The sequence below is a fragment of the Silurus meridionalis genome, chromosome 18 (genome assembly GCF_014805685.1).
Source record: "Silurus meridionalis isolate SWU-2019-XX chromosome 18, ASM1480568v1, whole genome shotgun sequence".
NCBI classification, from domain to species: domain Eukaryota; kingdom Metazoa; phylum Chordata; class Actinopteri; order Siluriformes; family Siluridae; genus Silurus; species Silurus meridionalis.
In genome coordinates, this window is record NC_060901.1 from 22,953,520 (window position 1) to 22,978,165 (window position 24,646).

The following is a 24,646-nucleotide window of genomic DNA, read 5'->3' on the forward strand; positions in this document are numbered from 1 at the left end:
AATTAAAATTTCTTGGATTCCCATTGAGAAAGCATATACATTTCTGCTTCTAAGTCTTGTATACTGTTTACAATTAATCTGTATTCCTTATGTGTATATTTAAATGGTGGATATACACAATATGGATTTTTTTGAACATTCCATTCCACATTTAATTCCCATTTGCCATCATAATAACCTCTACCCTTGATGAGGAGGCCTGGGGTGCCGTTCCAAATAATCCAATAATCCAAAAGGTGTTCAATAGGTTCGAGGTCAGAGGTCTACGGCTGTAGATCTTTCAATCCAAAGCATGTAAAGCATATCTTCATGGAGCTGGATTTGTGGCTGTGGCCAAATTTAGGTCTCTGAGGTGGGAACTGAAGGGAAAATTTCACAACCTATCAAATTGTGTGTTTCCAATTTTGTGCTTTTTCAGGGAAGAACCACATGTTTGGTCTCACAATACTACTATCCTTATAGGTTATGATAAAAATGGGAATTAGCCAAGATTAAATTAGGAGGATAAGGGGGAAAAAATTATTAGGCTGCAAAAATTTTAAAGAAATTACCTGTAAAACGTCAACCATTTAGTTTAAATCTACGTCTCACGTTTTTGCAATCCAAATTATTAAAGCACATAAGAATAGTACAGTAATATCTCGATACTATGGAACTCGATGAGTGCTGAAATAACGAGTACCAACTCGTACTTGAGTCGCATTGATGCCACCCTCATACAACCCTAGCTATGATCTTTTTTCCCTTTCATCGTGGCTCTACTTATTTGCCTTTTAAGTCTTATTGCTATCCTTTCCAGGCTTCCTGGTAGCATTGTGAACCACTTTAGGATCCATGATTTACGCTGAAAATGCACAGAAAGCATAAATGGCACTCTATGGCACTGTTCGTGTGCTAACGATTTTAAGGTATTGCTGTATATGGAGTTGTGACAGATTTTTACACAGAATAGTATAATGTTAAAGGACTTGTAGCACATGAATTTTTTTTTATAGTTTGTAAACATCCAATGTACTAAAAACTGAGATTTATAACGATCTGTAGACTCATCTTAATGACCTATGAATAGAACGTGTCGCCGAAATCCGCCAAACATAATGACCGAATTGACTTTTTCACTGAACAGATGATGGATTTCGAGCGTTCAAAGTTGTCTGCGCCTACATGTGTTTGTGGACGTGAAGCAAGGGAACTGGTTGCGCTTGAACTCGGGGAAGAGTCCAATAAAACGTCTGGCTTCCAAACGGCGCTTTGTCTGCCAAGGCGCAATTCCTCGAGGAGTCGAAATTCAGACAAACTCATATTAGAAATATTTGATCTGCTGTTCAAGTCACTCCTCCTCTTTCACTCCCTCGTTCTTTCATAACCCCCGGGTCTCTCCTCCTCAGACGCAGCCTCTTCTCTCCATTAACTGTCCTCCCAATTCTCATGTACTCATATCCTTTCACACGGGCGATGATCTCTGCACCTTTTTAAAAACTTATGAAAGGTTAAAGAGAATGGGAGAGAACATTCCAGAAACACACACACACACACATATACAGTACAGACCAAAAGTTTGGACACACCTTCTCATTCAAAGAGTTTTCTTTATTTTCATGACTATGAAAATTGTAGATTCACACTGAAGGCATCAAAACTATGAATTAACACATGTGGAATTATATATGAAATTATATACATAAAAAAGTGTGAAACAACTGAAAATGTGTCATATTCTAGGTTCTTCAAAGTAGCCACCTTTTGCTTTGATTACTGCTTTGCACACTCTTAGCTGTATATATATATATACACACACACACACACACACACACACACACACACACACACACACACACACACACACATATATACATATATACATACAGTCCATGATGTAATTAAATAATTTAACCCCTAGAAAGTAAAACTCAGTGTTTTGCCACGCGTTTTGGATTACAAGCCTGAACGGACTTTTTGTGGTATTTGGACTGCGTAGTTAATTATTAGCACTAAAACAAGCAGACAGGAATGTTTGAAAAGACTTGATTACAGCCCCTTTAAAACGAGAGGGAGTGTGACGGAGAGAAGGGATCGCGTGACTGAAGGCTCTGGAATGCTTTATGATTTCGTCTTAATTCAGGAAGAAAAGGAGAGGAGCGACTTTGACGAGGTCGCGCGCCGATTTTCAGAGGGGATTTCGTGACTGGCACCGGCGGTCTGTCAGTCGACACAAAGCAGCAACGTGGACTAAATCGAATTAATTACGGCGAGGCCCAGGAAATGAGTCGGCTGTCAAATGCATGTGTGGGGGGAGGGGAAGAAAACAAGCATGGAGAGCAGTAAAACAGATTGGGGGATGCGAACGGAGGGGGGGATATAAGAGGAAAAATAGAATGGATAAAAAAACAAACAGATGTAAACAGAGCTGAGAGAGAGAGAGATCAGAACAGAGGGCCTCGGGCTGGTGAGTTGTGCTCGGGGATTCGTGCCGAACGTTTTTCACTGCAGTATTGTGAACGGTCAAACAACAAAACAGCCCTAGTGTAACTAAAAACGGATCCTAATTATAGACATAAAAGCACAAAGGAAACGACGCTTGCGTGTCATCTGGCCCTTCAATCCGAGCAGAGTTTATATACAACACTGAGGTTGCGATATATACGGAGAAACCTGCTGTAAAACTTGACATGTCTATTAAGCAGGACACCCATTTGCATATTTAAACGGGATGGAACATATGCAAAAATTGCAATTTTTTGAAGCCATTTGTCTCGTTCGTCTTCTGTTACAGCAACCTGCCTCCAGGACCATTATTTCTCCTACTTCATACTAATAAGAAAATTTGAAATACCCTTAAAATCAGTAGTGGACAGTAAAAAAAAAAACTACGAAGTCAATCACGCAGTGAGCCACCAATCAAGATCGAGCCTGCGCTCCGTCTTTAACTCGTTTTGATTGGCACTTGGTGGTATCTACTTATCACCAACATACAGTTTGGCGTCAGTTTAACGTCAAGCAGAACATTTTGAGAGGAATAAATGATGAAAGAAACTCCAGACTCGAACTCGCCACAACACCCGTGACCTCATTTTTTTTTTAGGTGGTTGAAAAGAGGGTTTTGGGCTCATGATAATTTGAATAGATATCAATCAGTGTTTGGCTCATTAATATCATTCTATTAATAGATCAGTGTGCTGAGAGTCACATTCGAGACTTTTCACATAAACAGTTGATTAAACAAAGAGTCTTGTGACAAAAATGATAAAAACATTATAGCCGTAATAAATCGTAGTACTTTGGATACTTAAGAACATTTGCAGCAAAATACTTTTATATTTCTACTCCAGTAAACGTTAAAGAGGAGCAATTTTTGTGGTCATATTTAACTGAGTGTATCGCTACTCTAACTCAAGTACATCGTTTGTGTACTTCTTCCAGCACTGCTAAAAAAATGACTTCAAACTTAAAGAAAACCATCAAAGAAAAAATGATTTCGGATGATTGACCTTGTTGCGACATTGACTATCAGGATCGATTCAAAAACTGCTGGTCACAATGATGAGGTAAATAAATCCTAGAAACCTGTTGATCATTTGTTCATGAGATGTCGGACAGAAATGTCAGACATCTAGCAAAAAAAAAAAAAAGTTGGGGGACTGAACATGAGCATATACTGTAAACAACATATTTTTGTGACAAACAGAAAAGCAGCAATTAAACAAAGACCTTGTTGTGACCTTGATCTTCTGTGGATCAGTTTAATAGCTAATGATCTGATCTGCTGGTCACAATGATGTTTCCGAATAAATCCTCTTAATACTCAAGCCCATGTTATTGAGATTTCCTGCCAATGAGAATTACAGATGAACAGAAGGACAAAGTGGGAACCTGACTATAAATGATAAATATCTTGGTAGGTAGTACAAGTTCTTCTACCAGCTCTCTATCAGAGGAACAATCTTAAGATCCTGGTCGTTACAAAGCACTGACACTGGAGACTCCTTCCATTAAACATTTCCCTCCATAAATGAATGATCTCATTTTTCTTTTGTATAAGTGTCTACACTACTAGTATTGGTCAACTTGACTTTTGAAGCCATTTGTGGTTCTTCCCCCATCCCCCAAACACAATTGTACTGGATGTCTGGACGTGGTGGCATAAAATTTTCCCTTTACTTGTACAACGAGACCCAAACCTGTTCCAGAATGACAACACTCCTGTGCACAAAGTCAGCTCCATGAAGATATGCTTTGCATGGGTTTGGGTGGAAGATCTCATGCTATGGAGCTCTATTTAACAACATTGGGATGAATTGAAAAGGCAGCCCAGTCCTCTTTTCCCTCACGTCCATTAGTACCTGACTTTATTGACGCCATTGTGACTAAATAAATCTCACAAATCTCCAGAACCACCAAAATTTAAATCTTCCCAGAAGAATTGCTACTAAATGCGTAACTGTTTATTCGAAAGGTACTTTGGTCAGGTGTCCACAAACTCGCACTGTGCGTAATCCGGCCGAGTGAAACTTAACGTCTGCACTATAATTACAGCATTGCTTAAATGTCCCCACGGCATCAGATTTCCCAGGTCTCCCATCAACGTGGAGACACTGTTAGTCCATACAAATGAAGTAATAAGACTACGCAGACGCTTCCTCATTCCACGACCGGCATTCAGGAAGCTGAAATCCGAGAGTCTCCAAATCGGTCTCGGTAGAGGTGACCTATCTGTCCTTTCTTGGTACTAGCCAAAAAGAAAGAAAAAAAACGACAAACCAGGCTATTCTTTTATAAAATGCTAAGCGGTTGCAGGACTGTCAGCGCTGTGACGTTCCAGAAAATGAAAAGCGCCTTTTGATATGTGGTTCAAATCTATCCAGAAGCTTCCTGCTGCAAGGTTACGAGATGTCACCTCTTCTGTCTATCAGATATCAGCGGAAGCTAGGAGGCTGACTGTCGTGCTGTCATCCTGCCATTAATCCCGTAGCCTTTGAAAACAGGTAGTGAGATCGAAAAAACTTCATCCATCCCAGATTTTCAGACAGAAGGATACCAGTGCAGTTAAACAACATCTGAGCTGTATAGCCTCATTAATTTTCTTTCGATTTATGATCCTTTGACCTCAAAAACACTTTAGAGAGGGATTTTGATCCTGCCCTGAACTGCATTTTCGAATCAAAAACCATGTGTCAAAGATGAGCTAGCATCTATGAGGCGCTAGCATCAGAAACTTTATGCTACATTATATAAATCTGATATCTCTCTCTCTGAGAGTGTGTATGTCCTCCTTCTCCTGACCTACCCAAGAATACAATTCATATAGATGCATATAAATGGAAATGTCATTATTTTCCAGCATTTATGCTTTAAACTTCTCTTTGGCCTGTCAGACGTGCCAGAAAGCTGCACACTGCTGCAGGGATTCATGAATATTTATAATCGACAGTCATGAATAATCATAAGTTAAAAAGACTCCTCGAAACCGGAATACATTTTTTAAAATACAGCTTTTTAACATCACAAACTTTTATGAGGTAAAAGGTATATGGAAGCGTGTGAACTCTAAAAGGAAAGTCAGCATGATACTATAATACAGGAAAAATGCATGTGTAACTTAACCTCATTATTGTAATATTCCAAGTAAATGGGCCAATAGCATTCTTAAACGACAATTTGGTGTAACATGTTGATATGAAAGTATAAAGAATTGGTAGAAGTTGTGGAGAGTTTTGGCTTTGGGGTGAATAAAACTAATATTTGGCATGGTTTCCAGGTCAAAAAGCCAAAAGCTCCTTGCATGCATTATACACTCGAGTAAAAAAAAAAAAAAAAAAAAAAAAAACCTAAATAAAAAACAAAATTAACAAATCTTGGGTTATAAATATAGCTGAATGTATACAAGTTCTATCTGAATGGGAGGGATGGCATATTCTTAACCCTTTATCAATGACAGCAACTTCAGCCAATCACTGCACTATGTGAGCTCATGTATGAGGAAGAGGGCAGATAGCATGTTCTTGCAAGTGAATCTTTCTGCTCTATGCTCTATTGACTTTCTATAAAATAGAATTCTATGTGCTTTTCGTACACAAATAATAAAAAACAACGATATATCTTTCAGTCTGTCTCTTTCGCTCACCTGGGAGGGGGCGCTAGACGACAAGCCGCCGCTGAGCTCTCCGATGCGTGCTGCCGCTGTAGGGTTCGAGGAGCTGATCAGCACGGGCCCGCTGATCTCCATGGAGTGGCGCTGCGGCGGAGGGGCCAGGCATGGCTTATGGGACATGGTCAGCGAGGTGAACGAGTGGCGCTTCTTGCTGTTCTTTTTCTCCCCTGGCGCTTTATGCGACCCGTTGGCTTGGGGGCCCGGGGTGGACGACGAAAAGGAGGAGGACGAAGTAGAACCCTCGGCAGAGTCGTCCGGCACCTTGTCGAGCTCGATTAACTGGCGTGCAGCCGAGTTAAACTGGGAAACGGGGGGAAGAAAAGATGGAAAGTTAGCGAGCGATTAACGCAAGCGTTTCTCTGCGTGACGCCTATTGTCGGGATAAAGACGGGAGGCAGATGAAAGGACTATTACTGTCACTCAGGAGAGGCTCGGCTTGGCACACAGGAAGCGATGAGCTCGTAAGCCGTATGAGAAAAGGGAATGAAAGGAAGTGTAGAAAAGCTCTAGCTGGTGACAGAACCTTGTAACTACTACTTTTTCTATTTCCCACACATACACACTCGAGATCAATGCATAAAAGCAGCCAATCTGACATCGATCCACGCACTTAGGTAAGTTCACCTGCATGTCCTGGAGCACATACATACTCATTAAGCTAACTGAGTCGTGTTTATACATGCGGAGACGCTAAAAGGCAATATTGATGTTTAAGGCGTGTATGCATTAGCCTCGGACCATTTTCTGCTCACCAAAATCCAACACATTGGCCCACATTATTATGTGTTTAAAGGGTGGAAATCAGCAAAGGCTTACTGATTTATGATAGCGGATTTGATATCGGTTGACGGAATAGAGGGTGTGTCCTGTAATGAGGCAACAATGCCAGTTTGAATAGACCCAAAAATGAAAGAATCCATGCATCACCTTTTTTTCTCTCCAGACCAGTGTAGAACATCTGGAACTGTCAGAACAGATATGTCAGGAAGAAAGCGACTTCACAGGATCAAAATGCGGTTATTAGGATAAGAAAAAAAAATCTTGAGAAAAGCGAAAGAATATTTTTGAATGATATCACTCAGGTCCCCCCCCCTTCTCTTTTCGACAGTTTTTTTCCCCCTTCCTACAAATAAAAAAAAATAACATCTGTGAAATAACACTGTCAATCCCTTTCTGGTACAAATAAGTTTTCAGGAAGTGCACATTTTTTTGCAAATCTCCAAGTAAGATGTTTCCTGAATGCATTCAATTTTTTTTTACCTTTTTTATTGTCTATACACTCAATAGTCTCTCTATTTCCCATTAACAGGCACACAGAGGACCACAGGAACCGCATAAGTGCCAGAAAATAGCTATTTCCACACCCCACCCCACCGCCTCCCCCCACCCATTTCTGTCACTCTCTTTCTTGCAGCCGTGTTTGTGTCTCTTCTGATGTCAGCCATGTCTGATATTACATACACAAAGGCGCTAGAATGTTTTTGGAAACAAGCCGGGACGGTGAAAATAGCTATGGCTTTTGTAATCCTTTTCCCTCCGCCCCCTCTTTTCCCCCTCTCTTTATTTCAGCATGCATGTGAGACCTGCGTGTGTCAGAGCAGCTATTTTGGACTGTTTTGAAGCTTTTTTTAGGGCCCAGGTTAGTGACTGAGAGACGCACACAGAGAGTAGGAATTTGAAGGAGTAGGGGGGAAAAAGCGTTACTATTAAGAAAAGAGTGAGTTACTAAGTGGATGGATGGATTGATGGATGGATGAATGAGTGCAAAGGGACAGAGGGTCTGCCTGAGTAACTAACAGCCTAAGCAACTGTCCATTCTGAGTAAACAAGTGAGAAACTGACTGCCTGAACGAGTGAGAAACTGACTGCCTGAATCAATGATGTGACTGACCAACTGAGTGAGTGAGTAAGAGGGGGAGTGAGTGGGGGAGTGAGTGAGTAAGAGGGGAGTGAGGAGTGGATAAGAGGGGAGTGAGTGAGTAAGAGGGGAGTAAATGAGTAAGAGGGGGAGTGAGTGTGTAAGTGAGTGAGTAAATGACTGGCTGAACGAGTGAGTGAGTGAGTTAATAAATTACTGGCTAAACGAGTGAGTCAGTGAGTGGGGGAGTGAGTGAGTGAGTGAGTGAGTGAGTGAGTGAGTGAGTGAGTGAGTGAGTGAATGACTGGCTGAACGAGTCAGTGAGTAAATGACTGACTGCCTAAATGAGTGAGCAACTCACTGCCTGAGTGAGTCATGTGACTGTCTAATGGATTGAGTGAGTGACGTGACTGACTGCTCTGTGAATGAATGAATGTATGAATGGATAAATGAAAGGTTGAGTGGCTGAATAAGTGCAGAGGGATTGAGGGTCTGTTGACAGTCTTACCAACTGACCTGTCTGAGTGAGTGAGTGAGTGAGTGAGTGAGCGAGTGCCTGAGTGAGTGAGTGCCTGAGTGAGTGAGTGCCTGAGTGAGTGAGTGCCTGAGTGAGTGAGTGAGTGCCTGAGTGAGTGAGTGAGTGCCTGAGTAAGTGAAGCAGAGAGTAACTGACTGCTTAAACAAGTAAATGACAGAGTCAGTGAATGACTAGGTGAACGAATGAAAGGTTGAGGGGCTGAATGAGAGCCAAAGAGAGGGACTGCTTGAGTAACTGACCACCTGAATGAATGACTGAATGAATGTTGGAATGAGTGACAGACTAAATGAATGAGTGAGTGAGGGTCTGTCAACCTTGAAGAAATTAAAGTTTGAGCGGCTAATTGAGAACCAAAGACACCAAAGAGTGTGACTGAGTGACTGACTCCTGGATAGAGTGACTGACTAAATGACTGTTGGAGTGACTGACTTATCAAGCCGTTGGCAGAATGTCCGAGGGACTGACAGTGTGACCTACTGCTAAGATGTATATGGCTGGACCACCAATTAATGATGTTTTGACAGAAGTGGTGAGGGAACAAGGTGAATATATGAAAATGTGTCTGTGCATGTGACTCCAACAGCAGCTGTTTGATTGGTCAGCTGTTCCATTCAAGCCTACAGGGCTACGTTGTGTCAGTCAGTAACTAATCGACTGCTATTTTGCCACGGAAAGTTTGTCACGCACCTCTATTCTCTATACTGTATTCTACTTTGCCATTCAGGAGCCTTACTGACAACATATGGCTCTACAAAAAGAGAGGAGTAATTGGCCATGCTGGCGGTTACAGAAGCTGATGATGGAGATGTGGTTCTCTGAATGCTTGTGGGCTTTCCAGTGATACAGTCATGGATGACAGATGATGACAGCAGCATGTCCAAGAAGCATGTGCTCCATTTTCTTGTGTATTTTACATGAAAATTATAGCTTATTCCAGCTCACAACACTTTCCCTATCAACAATAGAACGTTTGCAAACGTGAGCACATGCTACCATGGCATTGGATTTGTATGGAGGGAAAAGTGGCTTCTTTCGATAATGCACAAGCTTACAGATGCCCAAGAACCCAGAAAGCAGAGCCAATTATGCCCGCTGTCGCTTGCAGTCGTGGATGGCTGTGGGATTGGCTATAAAACCGCTGTTCCATGTGGGAGCCCAATTAAAATGAATACACTGATCCCAATTGTGTCACTTGTATGCTATTGGACACAAAAGGTACAAATGTATTGAGACACCTTAAAATTCCAGCTTTATGTGGTTCTTTCAAAAAGTGTTACCACAAAAGTGGAGCCACACAATTTTATAGAATGAATGTAATTTTCCCTTCAATTGAACTAAAAGACCCAAACCTGTTCCATGACAATGCCCCTGTGCACAAAGCCAACTCCATGAAGATATGCTTTATATATGTTGGAGTGGAAGATGACATGTCAAGCATATGGTCTGGTGTCCACAAACTTGTCTCCATATAGGTGTTTGTGGTTACACAAGTTCTTTACCAGCCATTCTGCATTTCAATTCTAAATAGAAAACCAGACTACATAGGACAATATAGATAGATGGATATATGGATAAAAATGGATGATAAAAGGCTGGGGTCAAAGCTCAGGGTCAGCCGTGATACATCGTCCCTGGAGCACATAGGGTTAAGGGCTTTGTTTAAGGGCCCAAAAGTGTCAGCTTGGCGATACCGTGGCTTAAACCCATGATATTTAAACCCAGAGCTACTTTTAACTACTTTTTTTTTGTGAAACACAAATTAAGCAGGACTGTACCATACCTCGACATAGGATATGGGGAAGATGCCAATCTTATCTCCCAGCATTCCCTCGGCCCAGTTCTGGTCCACGCGTCGAATTACCGTCAGAATGTCGTCCTGCGTATCGGAGAAATGACAGCAAAGGTACAAAAGTGTTAAGTGCTTTCTTATGACAAAAAAAAAACCTGTGATACCAACCACTGGCCTCAAGCAACCAAAGAACCTGTAATGTCCATCCACAAAAGGCAAACTTCCACACGGAACGATACCACATCAACAGAAAATTTCTCACCTTTGAGAAAGGAAGGCAGTCCTTGTCAGCCTCCTTGTCCTTCAGCTCAAAGTCGTACAGGGCCTTGCACTGCGGCGGCGGCTGCAGTAGCGGCTTGATCACCTGCACGAAGCTGGCCGGGAAGAAGCCGTGCACTCCGCCCATTTCGCCGTGGTACCAGTTCTCATCCACCTGCCGGCGCAGGATGATGATGTCGCCCTTGCCGAACTTGAGGTCGCCGGGTTCCTTACCATCGTAGTTGTACAAGGCCTTGGCGCAAGGGAGCTGGGGGACACCCTGCAAAGTACAGGAAGGAGGGAGGCTTGGATTGGTCCAGAATTTTAAACAACAGTACTGAATGGCGTGTTTGTTCTTAAAAAAAAAAAAAAAAAAAAAACCTTGCTGAATTTAGGAAAAACACTGAAGACGTGTCGAGGTGCATGTATATGGAAAATATTGACTGCTTCACCCGCTAATTAAAAAAAAACACATTAACTGCAATCTATACACGCAATGACTCTTAGTATTCATGCAAAACAAAAACAAAAAACCAATGGGATAAATCTCTGCCTCACTCCAAGAGACAAGCACTTAATGCCAGCGCTGATTTGTCTGACTGACTGCTTGCATTGCCTCCTGTTTTAGCCCCATCTGTGCTGCTTCACTCACTGACAAGCCCGTTGTCCGACAGTCCCAGAATGCTCCGGGGTTTGCCCAAGGATCCACAATACTGCGAGCCGAGACCCATTTATCAGTGTGTGAAGAGCTTTGTGGTGCTGGCCCAGTCGTCTGGAACCAGTCAAAGCTCCATTCAACGGTGACAATGATCCACAGGCAGGGGGAAGGGAGCTCGAGTGCTTCCCCCACCACAAACTTCCTCCTTTTCTGCTTCAAACACAGAATGGAATCCTAAACAAGACAGCGCACAGTCTCTATGCTTTTTACAAAAAAAAAAGAAAAAAAAAGAAAAAAATATAGGAAAAAGAAAGGAAAAAGAAAAAACAAGTTCGAAAGAGTGCATAGAGAAGGTTGGCACGACTGTACTGTTTACGACTAATGACCCACAGAAGTGCACATGGGAGGTTCTCGCTGCCATTAACGTACCACGAAACATCGGAAAAAGACAAGCGTTTATTGACGGGCAAAATCTAAACAGATTTTTTTAAATGTTAACAAAGGAAAAATATAAATCGCCGTGTTTCGCGTTTATCTATGTATCAAAACCAAGGGATAAGAAGATATACGTCCAGGCTGTAAATATTTTTTGATATGCCAAATCATCTGCATTTCTTCTTCTTGTCCATCAAACAAGAGGAAATTAAAATAAAAATTCTTCCTATTGCCGTTCAGCAGACGTCTGGTACTTAATTAAAAGTCAAATCATCTCCTCAACTCCGGATTAGACAAACATGTTCTGGCTGTTGATGAACCAGATAAAGGATACGGATGCCAGTCTGTAACTAACCATCTCACGATACATTGATCAGGCAGAACATTCTGACCACCTGCCTAATATTGTGTTGGTCCCCCTTTTGCTGCTAAAACAGTCATGACCTGTCGAGCATCAACAGCATTAACTTCTTCAGCAATTTAAGCTACAGGAGCTTGTCACGGGCTAGCCTTCGCTCACGACTTGCATCAACGAGCCGTCACTGGTTCACCACTGTTTCTTCCTGGACCACTGCTGCAGGAGCTGCAGTTTTGGAAATGCTCTGACCCAGTCGTCTAGACATCAATTTGTCAAACTTGCACAAATCCTTACGCTTGCCAATTTGTCCAACTTCGAGGACAAAATTTCACTTGCTGCCTAATATATCCCACCCACTAACAGGTGCCCTGATGAAAAGATGATCAGTGTTATTCCCTTTACGGGTCATAATGCACCTCTGAGTTACAATTCTGGACTATTCATCAATGATAACTATCCTGACCCAAGTGGTGTATTCAATGCAGGGTTTCCCAATACAGAAAATACATAAAAACCTTAATCCTAGCCAGCAGGACCGATCTGTTTGCTCATGTATGAGAAAAACAGCAGACAGCACTATCTTTTGAGTGTTGTTACATTTCCAGCCATTTGGGGTGCTTCAAGAAACGGTTACCACAAAGCTAAAGGCATACAATTGTATAGAATTTCTTTGGATGTGGAAGCATGAAATGTTCCCTTCATTTAAACTAGGAGACCCAAACATGCTCCATGAAGCTTCACGAAGATATGGTTTTCATGGATTGGAATGGAAGATCTCATGCTATAGAGCTCTGAACCCTATTAAACATCTTTGGGATGAATTACAATGGCATCCCAGACCTCCTCACCTCACCTACATTAGTACCTGACGTCCTTTAAACAGACCCGTGAATGAATTAGCACAAATCCCAGCAACATCTAGTGGAACCTCCGTCTCGAGGAGTATTATAACAGCAAATGGCAACTAACTGTGGCTAACTGTGGAATGGGATGTTCGGAAATGATACACCAATCTAATAGTAAGGTGTCCACAAACTTTTGTTCAAAAAGTGTATATGTAATAAACAAATACTTGCTAATCATATAGCAGCTTGTAATAATAAACTTGTAGAAAATATAACGATATTCTGTGAGGCGAAAAGAATCCAGGTTAATAAATATCCAGTATCCACCTGAGATTATCTTCACAATCCAATTTTTGTGTGCAGCATTGTTTCCTTTTTTAGTTTTTTTTTTTTTTTTTTTTACAATATATATCCACACTACTACAAGATCTTTGATAACAAACCCAAAGCTCTTGGTCCAGCGCCCAGGTTTAATCCCTCTGTGCTTCTCGTTTTCCTTCCCCCTCCCTTCACAATGTTCCTCGCTCTTTTCCTTCCCCTCGATGGGCCTCTCCCAGAACCAGCTGTCAGCACATTTAAAGAGTAAGCCACTTCGACCAGGAAGAAGGAAGCCGGGGGACACATCTAATGAAAGGATGGAGCTGGGTGGTCTTTGTTCTGTTTTTTTTTTTTTTTTCTTTTTTTAAAGATATGAGTGTCAGGTGTATCATATGAGGAGAATACAAGAACTGGAGAAACATTAAAAGAGAGGTTTGAGCAAAAAACAGTTTGTGCGGATTCTTTTACCCCGTTTAAATCAACTCAACTCAAGTTTATTACAATAGCACTTTTTTTTTTGTTTTGTTTTTTGTTGTTTTTTACATTGGACACTGTTTTGAAGCAGTTTTACAGAATTTAAACATTATAGAACACAAATTTAAATATTAGTGAATTATTTGTATTTATCCCCAATGAGGGCGACTGTGGCCCCCCGAGGTGGGATGAGGAAGAAACCTTGAGAACAACCAGATTTAAAATGGTGTCACCCATCCTCATCTGGGTTGACACCAAGAGCGTGATTATAAATCTTTAAAACATGAATGCTTAAAACACTGGAGAGTGAGAAATATGAGTGCCGGAGTGTGTATGAGTAATGTCCTTTTCTACAGTCTTATACAGTCAGCTGGAGTTGTGAAACCAGGTGCTGAGCAATAAATTAGCTCAACATCTGACCACATTACAGATTTAAAAACCAACTCCTCTATGCCCTCCTTCAGACGTTTCTTCAAGTTTCTATTCTTCTTAAAAAGGTTGTCTTTGTGTGGTCATATTACTTTCGAATTCGATCTAGTTTTATCTGTATAACGTTTTCAACAATGGACATTTTCCCAAAACAGCTTTACAGAGATAAAGAGGTTAGAACGTAACCTTTTAGTGCCTCTTAGTAGCTTCCTTATAAGTTTATCCCTATTGAGCAGCGACTGTGGCAAGAAAAAATCTCCCTGAGATGATATAAGGGAGAAACACTGAGAAGAACCAAAAAAAAAAAAGAACTGTTAAAGCAAACTGTGATCCTGAGCGACTGCGGCAGACTGTTTATATTAACGACGGTCCAAATCCATCCTCACAATAGAACCATCCTTCACGTTGAACCATCCTCAGCTGTCTCCAATTGTAGAGAACTCCATCCAGGGGAAGAGTTGGGATCCATCAGGTAGATCCAAAGAGAAGTCGTCGAAACTTGAGATACATTCCTTCTACTCGGATTATGAACTAAAAAGAAGCCCGCATCTCACTAACCTTTTCTCAGTGTCACAGCTATAATCAGCATGGCGTATTAGTTTAAGTAAAAGGTGATCCATCACTCAGATTTTCTCGCCCTGAACAAGGCTCGGTCTGCTCTTTGTCTTTCGGCACCTGTCCTGGTTTGGTGTTATGGCTGTAAAACGCACACAAAAAAGGAAGGAAGCAGCAGACAAGGAGTTTGAACTGGCGCGACCCCTTCGTCTTCTTGTAATATAATCCACACCATGTGAACCTGCGGAATTCACGGATCCGAGAGGTCAGCTATGGATTTACTCCAATGCTAATTATTTTCATTTCTAAATATTTCCCTGTGGTCGTGTTCTTTGAGAAATGAGAGCCTATATAAGCATCTAGCTTCAGTTCCTCACTCCCTCCTCCCCAGTCCTGAGAGACTCCGGTGACATTTTGTTGTCGCCTCGGGCCACGACGGACGATCCGTCGGCTGGAATCCGTTTTGCCGGCTAATGCATTTAGCGCCTGGAGCTGTTTGAAAGGTGCGCCAGGAAGCACAGGGCATCCACATGTGTCAAAATGATGCCAAACAGCAAGCTTGGATTGGACATGAAAGGGGAAGACTCGCTTACTCACACTGCACTTCCCACACAGAGTATTAGTATATCCTTTAAAAGACCTGTAAGCTAATTCCCTATTTCTATTTCAGCTCCCGGCTGCAAGTCAACTCCGCACATTAACGAACAACGTTTGGACAGTTGATTTGTTGCAGCTTGTATAACTTACGTCTGTTCTCCTGCACGTACACTTCCGGAATGCCAAAGTCTAAACCCATGATAGTTATCATGTGTTGTTCCAAATATAGAGTGGAAAGGAGTTTATTCCAGAGGCAGTCGGAGGCAAATGATTTCGGTTCTCTGACAGGCTCTTATATAATGATACGTTTCCCGTCCGGAAGCTTTTACAATCACATGAAATTCCTCCAGCACGGTGTACTTTCAGGTATATTATCATCATCATCATCTTGTGTAACCTGAAACATGCTGAGGACCTTCTGGGATTCTGCATCACCAAGTCTTTGTTTTTCTCGAATACACACAACCAGGCACATGGTATTTTTGCACAATCCGATACACATGAAGACGTGCCTAAAATCACACGTAGCCTGAAATTTCCCATATTCGTTTAAACTAGGAGACCTAAACCAGTTACAGCATGACAATGCCCCCTCTGCACAATCCAGTTCCATGACGATATGCTTTACATGGGCTGGGGTGGAAGATCTTAAGTGGTCTTCTCTAGAGCTCTGACCTGAACCCTATTGAACTCCTTTGGGATAAATTGGAACGGCACCTCAGGCCTCTTCACCTCGCCTACACCATTTCTAGGCGAAACAGAGAGCCAATCAGTACGCAGCATTTAGGATTCGAAAGCTTGTTGCCAGAGAAGTGTACTTTTACTTGTACAGGGACATTATATAATGTAAATGCAGTGGTTGGATTTATTAATTGTTTTTCAAACATTTGTTATGTACAATATCTGCTCCTATTCATCCATTTGATTAAAAAAATGAGGTTGAAACATGAATCTCCACATGATAACTAAAAAAAAAAAAAAGACTAGAACATGGTTGCCCAATATTTCGCAAGTACGCATGACATTTAAAAAATAGATAGTAATTGATCCATTTTGATAGTAGGTAGATCATTTTGACTTGGTCATTTTATAGGTAGCTTGCATGCTGAAAAAGTGTGTGCACCCCTGGACTAGAACATCTTCCCAAAACAGTGGTCAGGTATATATGAAAATGCCGGTCTGATTGGCTAAGCTAGCTCCCAAGCAGTTGTAGCAAATAAAGTTTTCTACTTCTGCTCAACTTAATAGTAATTATACCTCGGAAAAGTACATCGTTACAATATATCTTGTAAATGATCAAATTGCCAACTATATATATACCCAAGCCTTAATAAAAACTAGTCAGGAGATTATAGTGACCATTTTGTCTGTGAGGGGGATGTTACTTGCGGAGGTTTGTTTTCACAGGCAGTAAAAGGGTAGTAGTGTTTTCACAACCGGCCCTTTGTTATGAAATCTCCGGCAGTCCATCAGTGTTTATTAAGTGCCGTTATTTAGGGTGTGGAAAGGAAACTAGACAGGGGATTGTCTTAATCCTCCCCTCTTTTAGCCCTCAAGGGTCTCCAGTCAGAGATTACTACCGCACACACACACAGCAATGGAATTCTCCCAAGCATATTTCAGAAACACACTTCAACATTTTGTTTACAGATACCTGCCCCAGTCGCCGGGGGGGTTGCCTGCTCCTGACATGGCACAATATCAAGCAGGAGGTCGAGGGCGGCCATCTTGTTCTGATTACAATCCCATTAGCTGAAATGGGCTCCTAATGGCCTTGTTTGCAGCTGCTGGGGAGTACAGCCGTTCCATATCTCACACCTCGGTCCCATCTGGTCCTACACCGCCTCCCCGCCACCTTTCCCTAGGAGCAATTAGTCCGAAACAGGCCCCTCTACGCATACACCACCTTACTTTATCGCCTCTTGTGAGAGGCGGTCAAACTGTCCGGTATGAAATATAGGCCATTAGACAGGCTGGTCGTTTAAAAAAAAGAAGGAGGGGGTAAAGCCTGGCCGTGTCCTCTGTAAAGCCGCAAGGTCACAAAGTAGGTGGTGGAACAGAAGTCCAGGTAGAAGCAGATATCTATCTCGGCTAAACAATGCGCTTCCTTGCCTTTCAGCCTGTCGATTCAAGCAGAACTCTAATCCTGTTCCTATCACCCCTAAGCCTTTTCCAGGGTGTCCATGCCTTTCCACCTTTTGTCCTGAAGATCTTGCTATCTCTCGATTAATCTCAACAACGAACAATTAGCATTCCTTTAGTTTCTTCGCTAGTTGGTTCGACGCTAACAAATGTGTTTGGTTTCACATACACAATCCTATAGAGTATTGTTATTATTATGATTATTACTGAAGGTATCTACGTTTTGCTAATTGAAGAAAACGGTTAAGTTGCTTTTAATGTTCTGCAAAGAAAACAAAGAAAACTAAATTAATGTTATCGCTTGCGCTATAGCAGAAAACATCCCTTCTCCCTTTCAGACGGCTTGTCGTGTTACTGAGAAACCACAAAATTAAGACTCGCTGTTAGAGGAAATACCGTGCCAAGTGTTGCACCATGTGCTCACACTGGAGACTCCTTCCAGAAACAATTCCTCAAACGATACTTCACCAGTCGAAAACAAAAAAAACACCACACTAGGACTGGACAACAGATGTGAGTCTGGATGGTGATCACACAGACACACAACCTGGTCCTTCCAAGTCACATGATGTCTACCTCTCCTTTTCCTTTTTTCCTACCCTCGAATCCCAGCCACAGTTCTAGTCAACCTCTATAAAGCAAATCAGGCATACACGATTTTAATCACTCACACACACACACACACACACACACACACACACACACACACACACACACACACACACACAACTATGGCATTTATCAAATGCAACACACCCACACCCAGTGCACAGTCCTCATTACGGCACACCTGCTCCGCAGTCATCGGGCCGCTGACCTCCATAAATTCCCCTTCTCCCTCCATGTGCTCAGGCTTTGCGCATTAAACTGTAATTTGGGGGCTCGTGGGAAATCGCAGGCGTTTAGCCTGATCGAGACAAGCTGCCTGGCAGCGGCTTGCAGGGGCTCGTGGGAGCTTGAGTCCTTGCGTGTGATCAAAGCTGCCCAGGCCTGAAAGTGCGAACAGATGAACCATAAGGCAGCCATGTGTAGACCTAGAAGAACTTACAGGACAAGGCTGAAGCGCAGGTTATGAAAAAAAGGGCAGAGTTTTCGTAGCGTGAAACATGATGCGTATGGAAGTGGACAGGAAGGGGACATTTTGTAAGTTACACAGTCATCAAAAAGGGTGTTTTTCGCAAACGAGGGAGGTCTGGAGTTTGTGTGTGGGTGGGGGGTGATGGCCCCCAAGGAAGCATGTGGTATTCATAGACACTGAAATGTGTATGTGTGTGGTTTGTTTTATGTATCTGGAAACGCTGAAAGAAGAGCCAAAAAGTAAAATTCTGCATCCAGATTTGTCAAAAGCGGGAGTTTTTTTTTTTTTAACTCTCCCGCTCTCTCCAAGTGTCTCTCCATCTCCCAGTCTCATTCTCCAACCGTTTCTTTTCTACTCTCTCGATCCCTTTTTCTAATCATGAGCATATCTCTGTTGAGTTTTGAACTCAAAACCTTGAGTTTCTGTGCCAGTGTCTCTGTCTTTTCTGCAGGTCTCCTAGTATTAGTTTCAGGTCCTAATGTCTCTCTCTCTCTTCATTCCTTCCTCACATTCTACATCTTAAACGTCCTTTGCTCCTTGCTCCTTCTCAATTCTTTCGGTGTCTGCGTCTCTCCATGATGGTGTCTTTCACCATGTTGCCTCTCTTTCATTCGGTGTATGTCTCTCTCTCTCTCTGTGAATGTGTCTCTCTCCCTTTCTGTATGAATGTGTCTCTCTGTATGAATGTTTATCTGTCTCTCTCAGTGTATGTCTGTCTGTCCGTCTCGGTGTCGCTCTCTCTCAGTAAACCAGTCACATTCTACATTTTAGTTGCCTTGAAGGTTGCTCGCAGTCTCTCTCTCAGTGCAAGTCCTTTGCTCCCTCTCTCAGTGTCCCCTTCGCACTCTGTGTGTGTGTGTGTGTGTGTGTGTGTGTGTGAGAGTGAGAGAGAAGGTGCCTCTCTGTGTATGTCTCTCTCTGAGACAGACAGACACATACATATACATACATACATATATATATATATACATACATACATACATATATATACATACATATATATACACACACACACACACACCTGTGTGTATGAATGTGTCTCCATGTACATGAATGTGTCTCTCTGTGTGATTGTGTGTGTGAGTTTCTCTCTCTCCCTCAGTGTATGTCTGTCTGTCTCTCATTATCTCTATCTAAGTAAACCTTAGTCACATTTTAGTTGCTTCCGAGGTTGCTCGCAGTCTCTCTCTCTCTCTCTCTCTCTCTCTCTCTCTCTCTCTCTCTCTCTCAGTGCAAGTCCTTTGCTCCCTCTCGTTTAGCTCTCTCTATCAGTGTCCCCTTCTCTCTGTGAATGTGTGTCTCTCTCTATGTCTAAGAAACATACATGGAGGAAGAGACATGCACAGAAGGAGACACTCTCTCTCAGTGTGTCTCTCAGTAAACCCCACCCTAGAAAGCAGCAGGTCTCTGGCCTACATCGCAAACGTCTGAGTGTATATAAAAGAAAAAGAATGATCTCTGCTTCACACATGCGAAGAGAAAGTGCTATAAAACCTCCTGATTAAACCATGGCTCCGTCTGCTCGCTCCTCCAAAGATGTGACTCAGCAGCAGCTGCATCCACAGCAGGCTCTAATTTCACTTCCATCAGCCAAACTTCTTCCCTCTCTCTGCTTCAAAACGCCATTCTCAACTTTCGACATTCTCTACCTTCTTTCATCATTCACCACCACTTCAAGAGAGAGAGATAGGGATTACACAACAAAACACAAACATCATTTGAATTTAAAAGCGGAGTCTCTCAGAGCTCATGGGTACGCCAGGGGTTGGGATGTTCGTACTGGAATTCCATGGAAATGGAAATGATTTCATTTCTAATCGCACTGATTTTCATATCGGCAAGATATTACAAACTGTCATCATTCAGGAGCCAAATCAAAATGAGCCGGTCAGGCAGGTTAAATGTAAGAAAGAGGGCTAGAAAGAAAGGAAGAGAGCTAGAAAGAAAGAAAGAGGGCTAGAAAGAAAGAAAGATAGAAAGAAAGAAAGAAAGAAAGAAAGAAAGAAAGAAAGAAAGATTTAATTTGAGAAAATACAGATAGAAAAAAGAAAAGAAGAAAGAAAGAAAGAAAGAAAGAAAGAAAGAACGAAAGAACGAAAGAACGAAAGAAGCAGATAGATAGAAAAATACAAATACAAAGAAATACAGTTTTTTTTGTGCACTGTGATGTGAAAAAAGAACAAATACAGAGAGAACAAATACGTCTAGAAAGAGAGGGAAAGAAAGAAAGAAGAGTGAAAAGGGGAGAGAAATATAGATAGAAATTAAACAGGAAGAAATACAATGTACAGACTAAAATACTGGGACACTTGACTTTACCAGCGTATTAAAAACGTGGGTTTATTAAACGTATTAAACAGTTTACAAAAACCCCCGCGACAGCAAAAATCTCCAAACATCCAGTGAAACATCTTCCCAGAAGTGTGGAGGTTATAACAACAGGAAATGGAGAGTAAATGTGGAACAGGAAGTTTAAAAAGCACATGAATCATCTGCCCATGTAGTGTTTGTAATGTATATAAATTAGGGTTGTACTTCCCAATTCCCAGTTTCTTTCGAGCAGAGACACAAGAATCCGCTCTGGGAATGCGAGTGAAATCTCACACCTAAGCGTCAGGACTTGCAGCTCTCCAGCTGGTCATGGAGTTCACACTAGACCCAGAATGCACTTCTGCACCAAATTATTCGACTTGCCTTCTTTTTTTTATATATATTGAAACGATCACATTGTCATTTCGATCGATATAATTTATAAATGACATTTGCTGTTATGGTAAAGTTTACTGGAAGGAGTCTTCTGCGACAGCAGATGTTCCAGGACGGAGTGCTTTGAGGGTTCTCAGAAACATCTTGACGACACGACTCCCATTTCTGGACGTGCTTCAGCTTGTCGGCGTCTTTGACTCGGCATACAGACGTTTTCGAATCAGACGCAGGTCTCCGTTAGAGCGTCTGCCATGCAGCGTGAACGTAACCGAGGACAGAGATTAAAATCTATAACAACATCTCGACGCGACGCGTTATTAATACAATTATTATAATAATCCCAGTATAGGAAAGTAGAACGTAGAAGCATCTGGTCTCACAAGTCCATCACAGTGTGGTACAGAAGCTCCACTGTGTGTGAATAGAACAGTCATGTAAAGGGGGTACAACACATTACTGAAAGAAAGAAAGAAAGAAAGAAAGAAAGAAAGAAAGAAAGAAAGAAAGAAAGAAAGAAAGAAGAAAGAAAGAAAGAAAGAAAGAAAGAAAGAAAGAGGTCAAGAAAGATAGAAAGTAATAAAAGAAAGCAAAAAGTAAATACAGACAAAAAAGATAAAAGTAAGAAAATGATAGAAGTAAGGAAGTAAAAAAATTTAACTAGAAAGATAATACAAAGAAAGAAAATAGACAGACAGACAGATAACAGAAATAAAATAAGGAACAAAAATACAGACAAAGAAAGATCACAGAAAGAAGAAAAAAGGCAGGAGAAAGGAAGTTTGAAAAAGATCAAAAAGCAAGAAAGAAAGAAAGAAAAAAAAACAGCACATGAATATAAACAGTGATGGAATTTGAACCCATGCACGTCTCGGTGGGAGGGACAGCAGTCCTCTCACCTGTCAATCACAGTAGCAGCAGCCAATCAAGTGCATGTATGAGTTTGTGTGCAGAAGAGTGTGGACGCCTCAGTGTTCTGCAACTCTGTGATGTAACAATCTCATTAAGTTTCCCTGGAGCTTGTATTCAGTTCAACAGAAGTATAAGCCCAGAGTTTCGTACAGATGAAAGACAGCGTCTCCCAGGTTTCTACGGCAACAGGTAGTCGTGTTATTATGGGGTGGAGAGAGAGGAAAGCTATGTGGTTGCAGGGTGGAGACTGACGATGACAGGCAAATGGGGATAAAGAGGTACACCCTATCAGAAAGCATACAAAAGTGCATGCATACACGCACGCACGCACGCGTGCACACACGACACACACCGCTTTAAAACGTTGGTGCCGGCCGTTATCTCTCGGCGTGGATCGATTAGCAGCCGCCATTTGTGTGTTTATGCCACTCTAATCTGTCCTGAAAAAAGTGCGCTGAAAATGACGCATCAAGAGCCACACACACACACACACACACACACACACACACACACACACACAGAGTTGATTAGCTGTGTGGTAGAAGTGACTGCTAAAGTCTGGGGCCACCCACAGCGCTGGATCACTGACAGGTCAGAATGTTACAGTTACAAAACATAATGATGCTCAGTCACGAGAGAGAAAAAGACAAAGAAAAAGAAAGAGGGGGAGAGGGAGTGTGTGTGTGTGTGTGTGTGTGTGTGTGTGTGTGTGTGTGTGTGTGTTGGGGGTCAAAGACAAACAGACTGAAGAAATTACTTGAAGAAATGAACTGATTTCAGAGAGAATGAGTAACAAGAGAGGGAGGGAGGGAGAGAGAGAGATGGCCAGAAGGATAGAGGGTCTGACAGAGAAAGACAAAAACATACAAAAAGCAAGAGAAGGACAAAGACAGGCAAAAGAGAAATTTAGAAAGAGAAAGAAAGAAAGGACGGAAGGAAGGACATCACAGAAAGATAAAAGAATGACGGACGCAGAAAGAGAGAGGGGGCGAGACTGTAACAGACAGAAAAACAGACAGAAAGAAAGAGCGAGAGAGAGAGCGAGAGAGAGCAAGAGAGCGGGAGAGAGCGAGGGAAGGAGGGGGGGGGGTTGAAGGGGAGGGAGAGACTGAATGAAAACACGGCATGTGATGTTACTGAGCGTATTATAATTATTATAATTATTATTATAATATACTGATACCTGTGTGTGTGTAAAAAATGTACACAGAACTTTAATTATACTGTTTTCCATCTCTGTGTTTCTACCTCTTATGTTTAGACACATCAAAAAAAATCTCTCACACACACACACACACACACACACACACACACACACACACACACACACCCACCCCATCCCCAGGGCACAATATTATGAAATAGAGAGGTTGTAGTCATGGCGACAGTGGTAGTGGCTCAACGCGTTATATGATGTGTCCCCTCTTTAAACACACACAACACTAATTCTTCCTGACAAGAAGCACAAACATGTTTACGAATCTCACACACACACACACACACACACACACTCAATCACTGGGTGTGTACCTTTTTAAGAGCATCAGGTGTAATTGCAGTGCTGTATCTCAACATTGAACGCTTTTTTTTGTGTAGCGTGTGTGTGTGTTTGTGTTGCGGTTTCACTTGGTGCATTATTTTCTGTACAAACTCGCCCTCCCTGAACACGAGCTGCTCATGAGAAATGAAAGAAAAGACAAACTCAGGCTGTTGGAGAATCAATTATCCCAGTTAAAAAACTCATATGGTGACTAATGGGGCTGACCCGCACATTCTCACACACACAAACACACACACATCTTTGGGAAATCATCCTTTTTGTTCTGCATGACTTCCCGAAAGGAGCTGAAGTGGCAAAGAGGGAACAAAACGGTGGGGGTGGGGGTATTGCCATGGGGAGACAGACAGACACAACAGACACAACAATAGACAAATAGATAAACAAAAATAAATAAATAAAAATCAGGAGTGTTTCAGAAAGAACAGAATGTGTGTGTGTGTGTGTGTGTGTGTGTGTGTGTGTGTGTGTGTGTGTGTTAAGTGTAGGCTTGGCTGCAGGGCTTTGGCCTTAACAAGGGGCTGCCGTGACACAGGCCCGGGTCAGCCAGGGGATCTTGCGGCATGAATGATGTCATCACAAAGGGCCAGTGTGAGTCAAGCATGGTTTGGCCGATCACGGGAGCCGGCGTGGGAGGCTTTTACACACACCGGCTCTTACTCAGTGTATTAAAAGCCTGTCCGGCTAAGACCACAGAAGTGTATGTGTGCGCGCACACACACACACAGGCTTCCAAGGCAGACTCCAGAAAGAGGAGTCAGAGGCAGAGAAGAAAGACTTTCACACATCAAAGGGAGGAACTGCAGGATTTAACAGGGAGCTCCTGGGGAAGCTCGTCTCCTGACACTGAACAAAACACAGCCACCGATGGACATTTCAGGAATCTTTTCAACTGTACGTGTGTGTGTGTCTGTGAGAGAGAGAGAGTGTGTGTGTGTGTGTGTGTGTGTGTGTGTGTGTGTGTGTGTGTGTGTGTGTGTGGCGGACTGAAGG

General features: G+C 42.2%; 1 protein-coding gene across 2 annotated transcripts in view; it reads right to left on the reverse strand.

Moving 5' to 3' along the window:
* The window catches only part of sh3rf1 (SH3 domain containing ring finger 1), a 46,029-nt gene that overhangs the window by 12,393 nt on the left and 8,990 nt on the right, over positions 1 to 24,646 (reverse strand). For both annotated transcript variants that reach the window (XM_046873223.1, XM_046873222.1), the window contains exons 3-5: positions 10,596 to 10,871; positions 10,325 to 10,420; positions 6,122 to 6,448 (exon numbers count right to left, since the gene is read on the reverse strand). In XM_046873223.1, the coding sequence (XP_046729179.1) occupies positions 6,122 to 6,448; positions 10,325 to 10,420; positions 10,596 to 10,871 (699 nt within the window). The remainder of the gene's footprint in view (positions 1 to 6,121; positions 6,449 to 10,324; positions 10,421 to 10,595; positions 10,872 to 24,646) is intronic.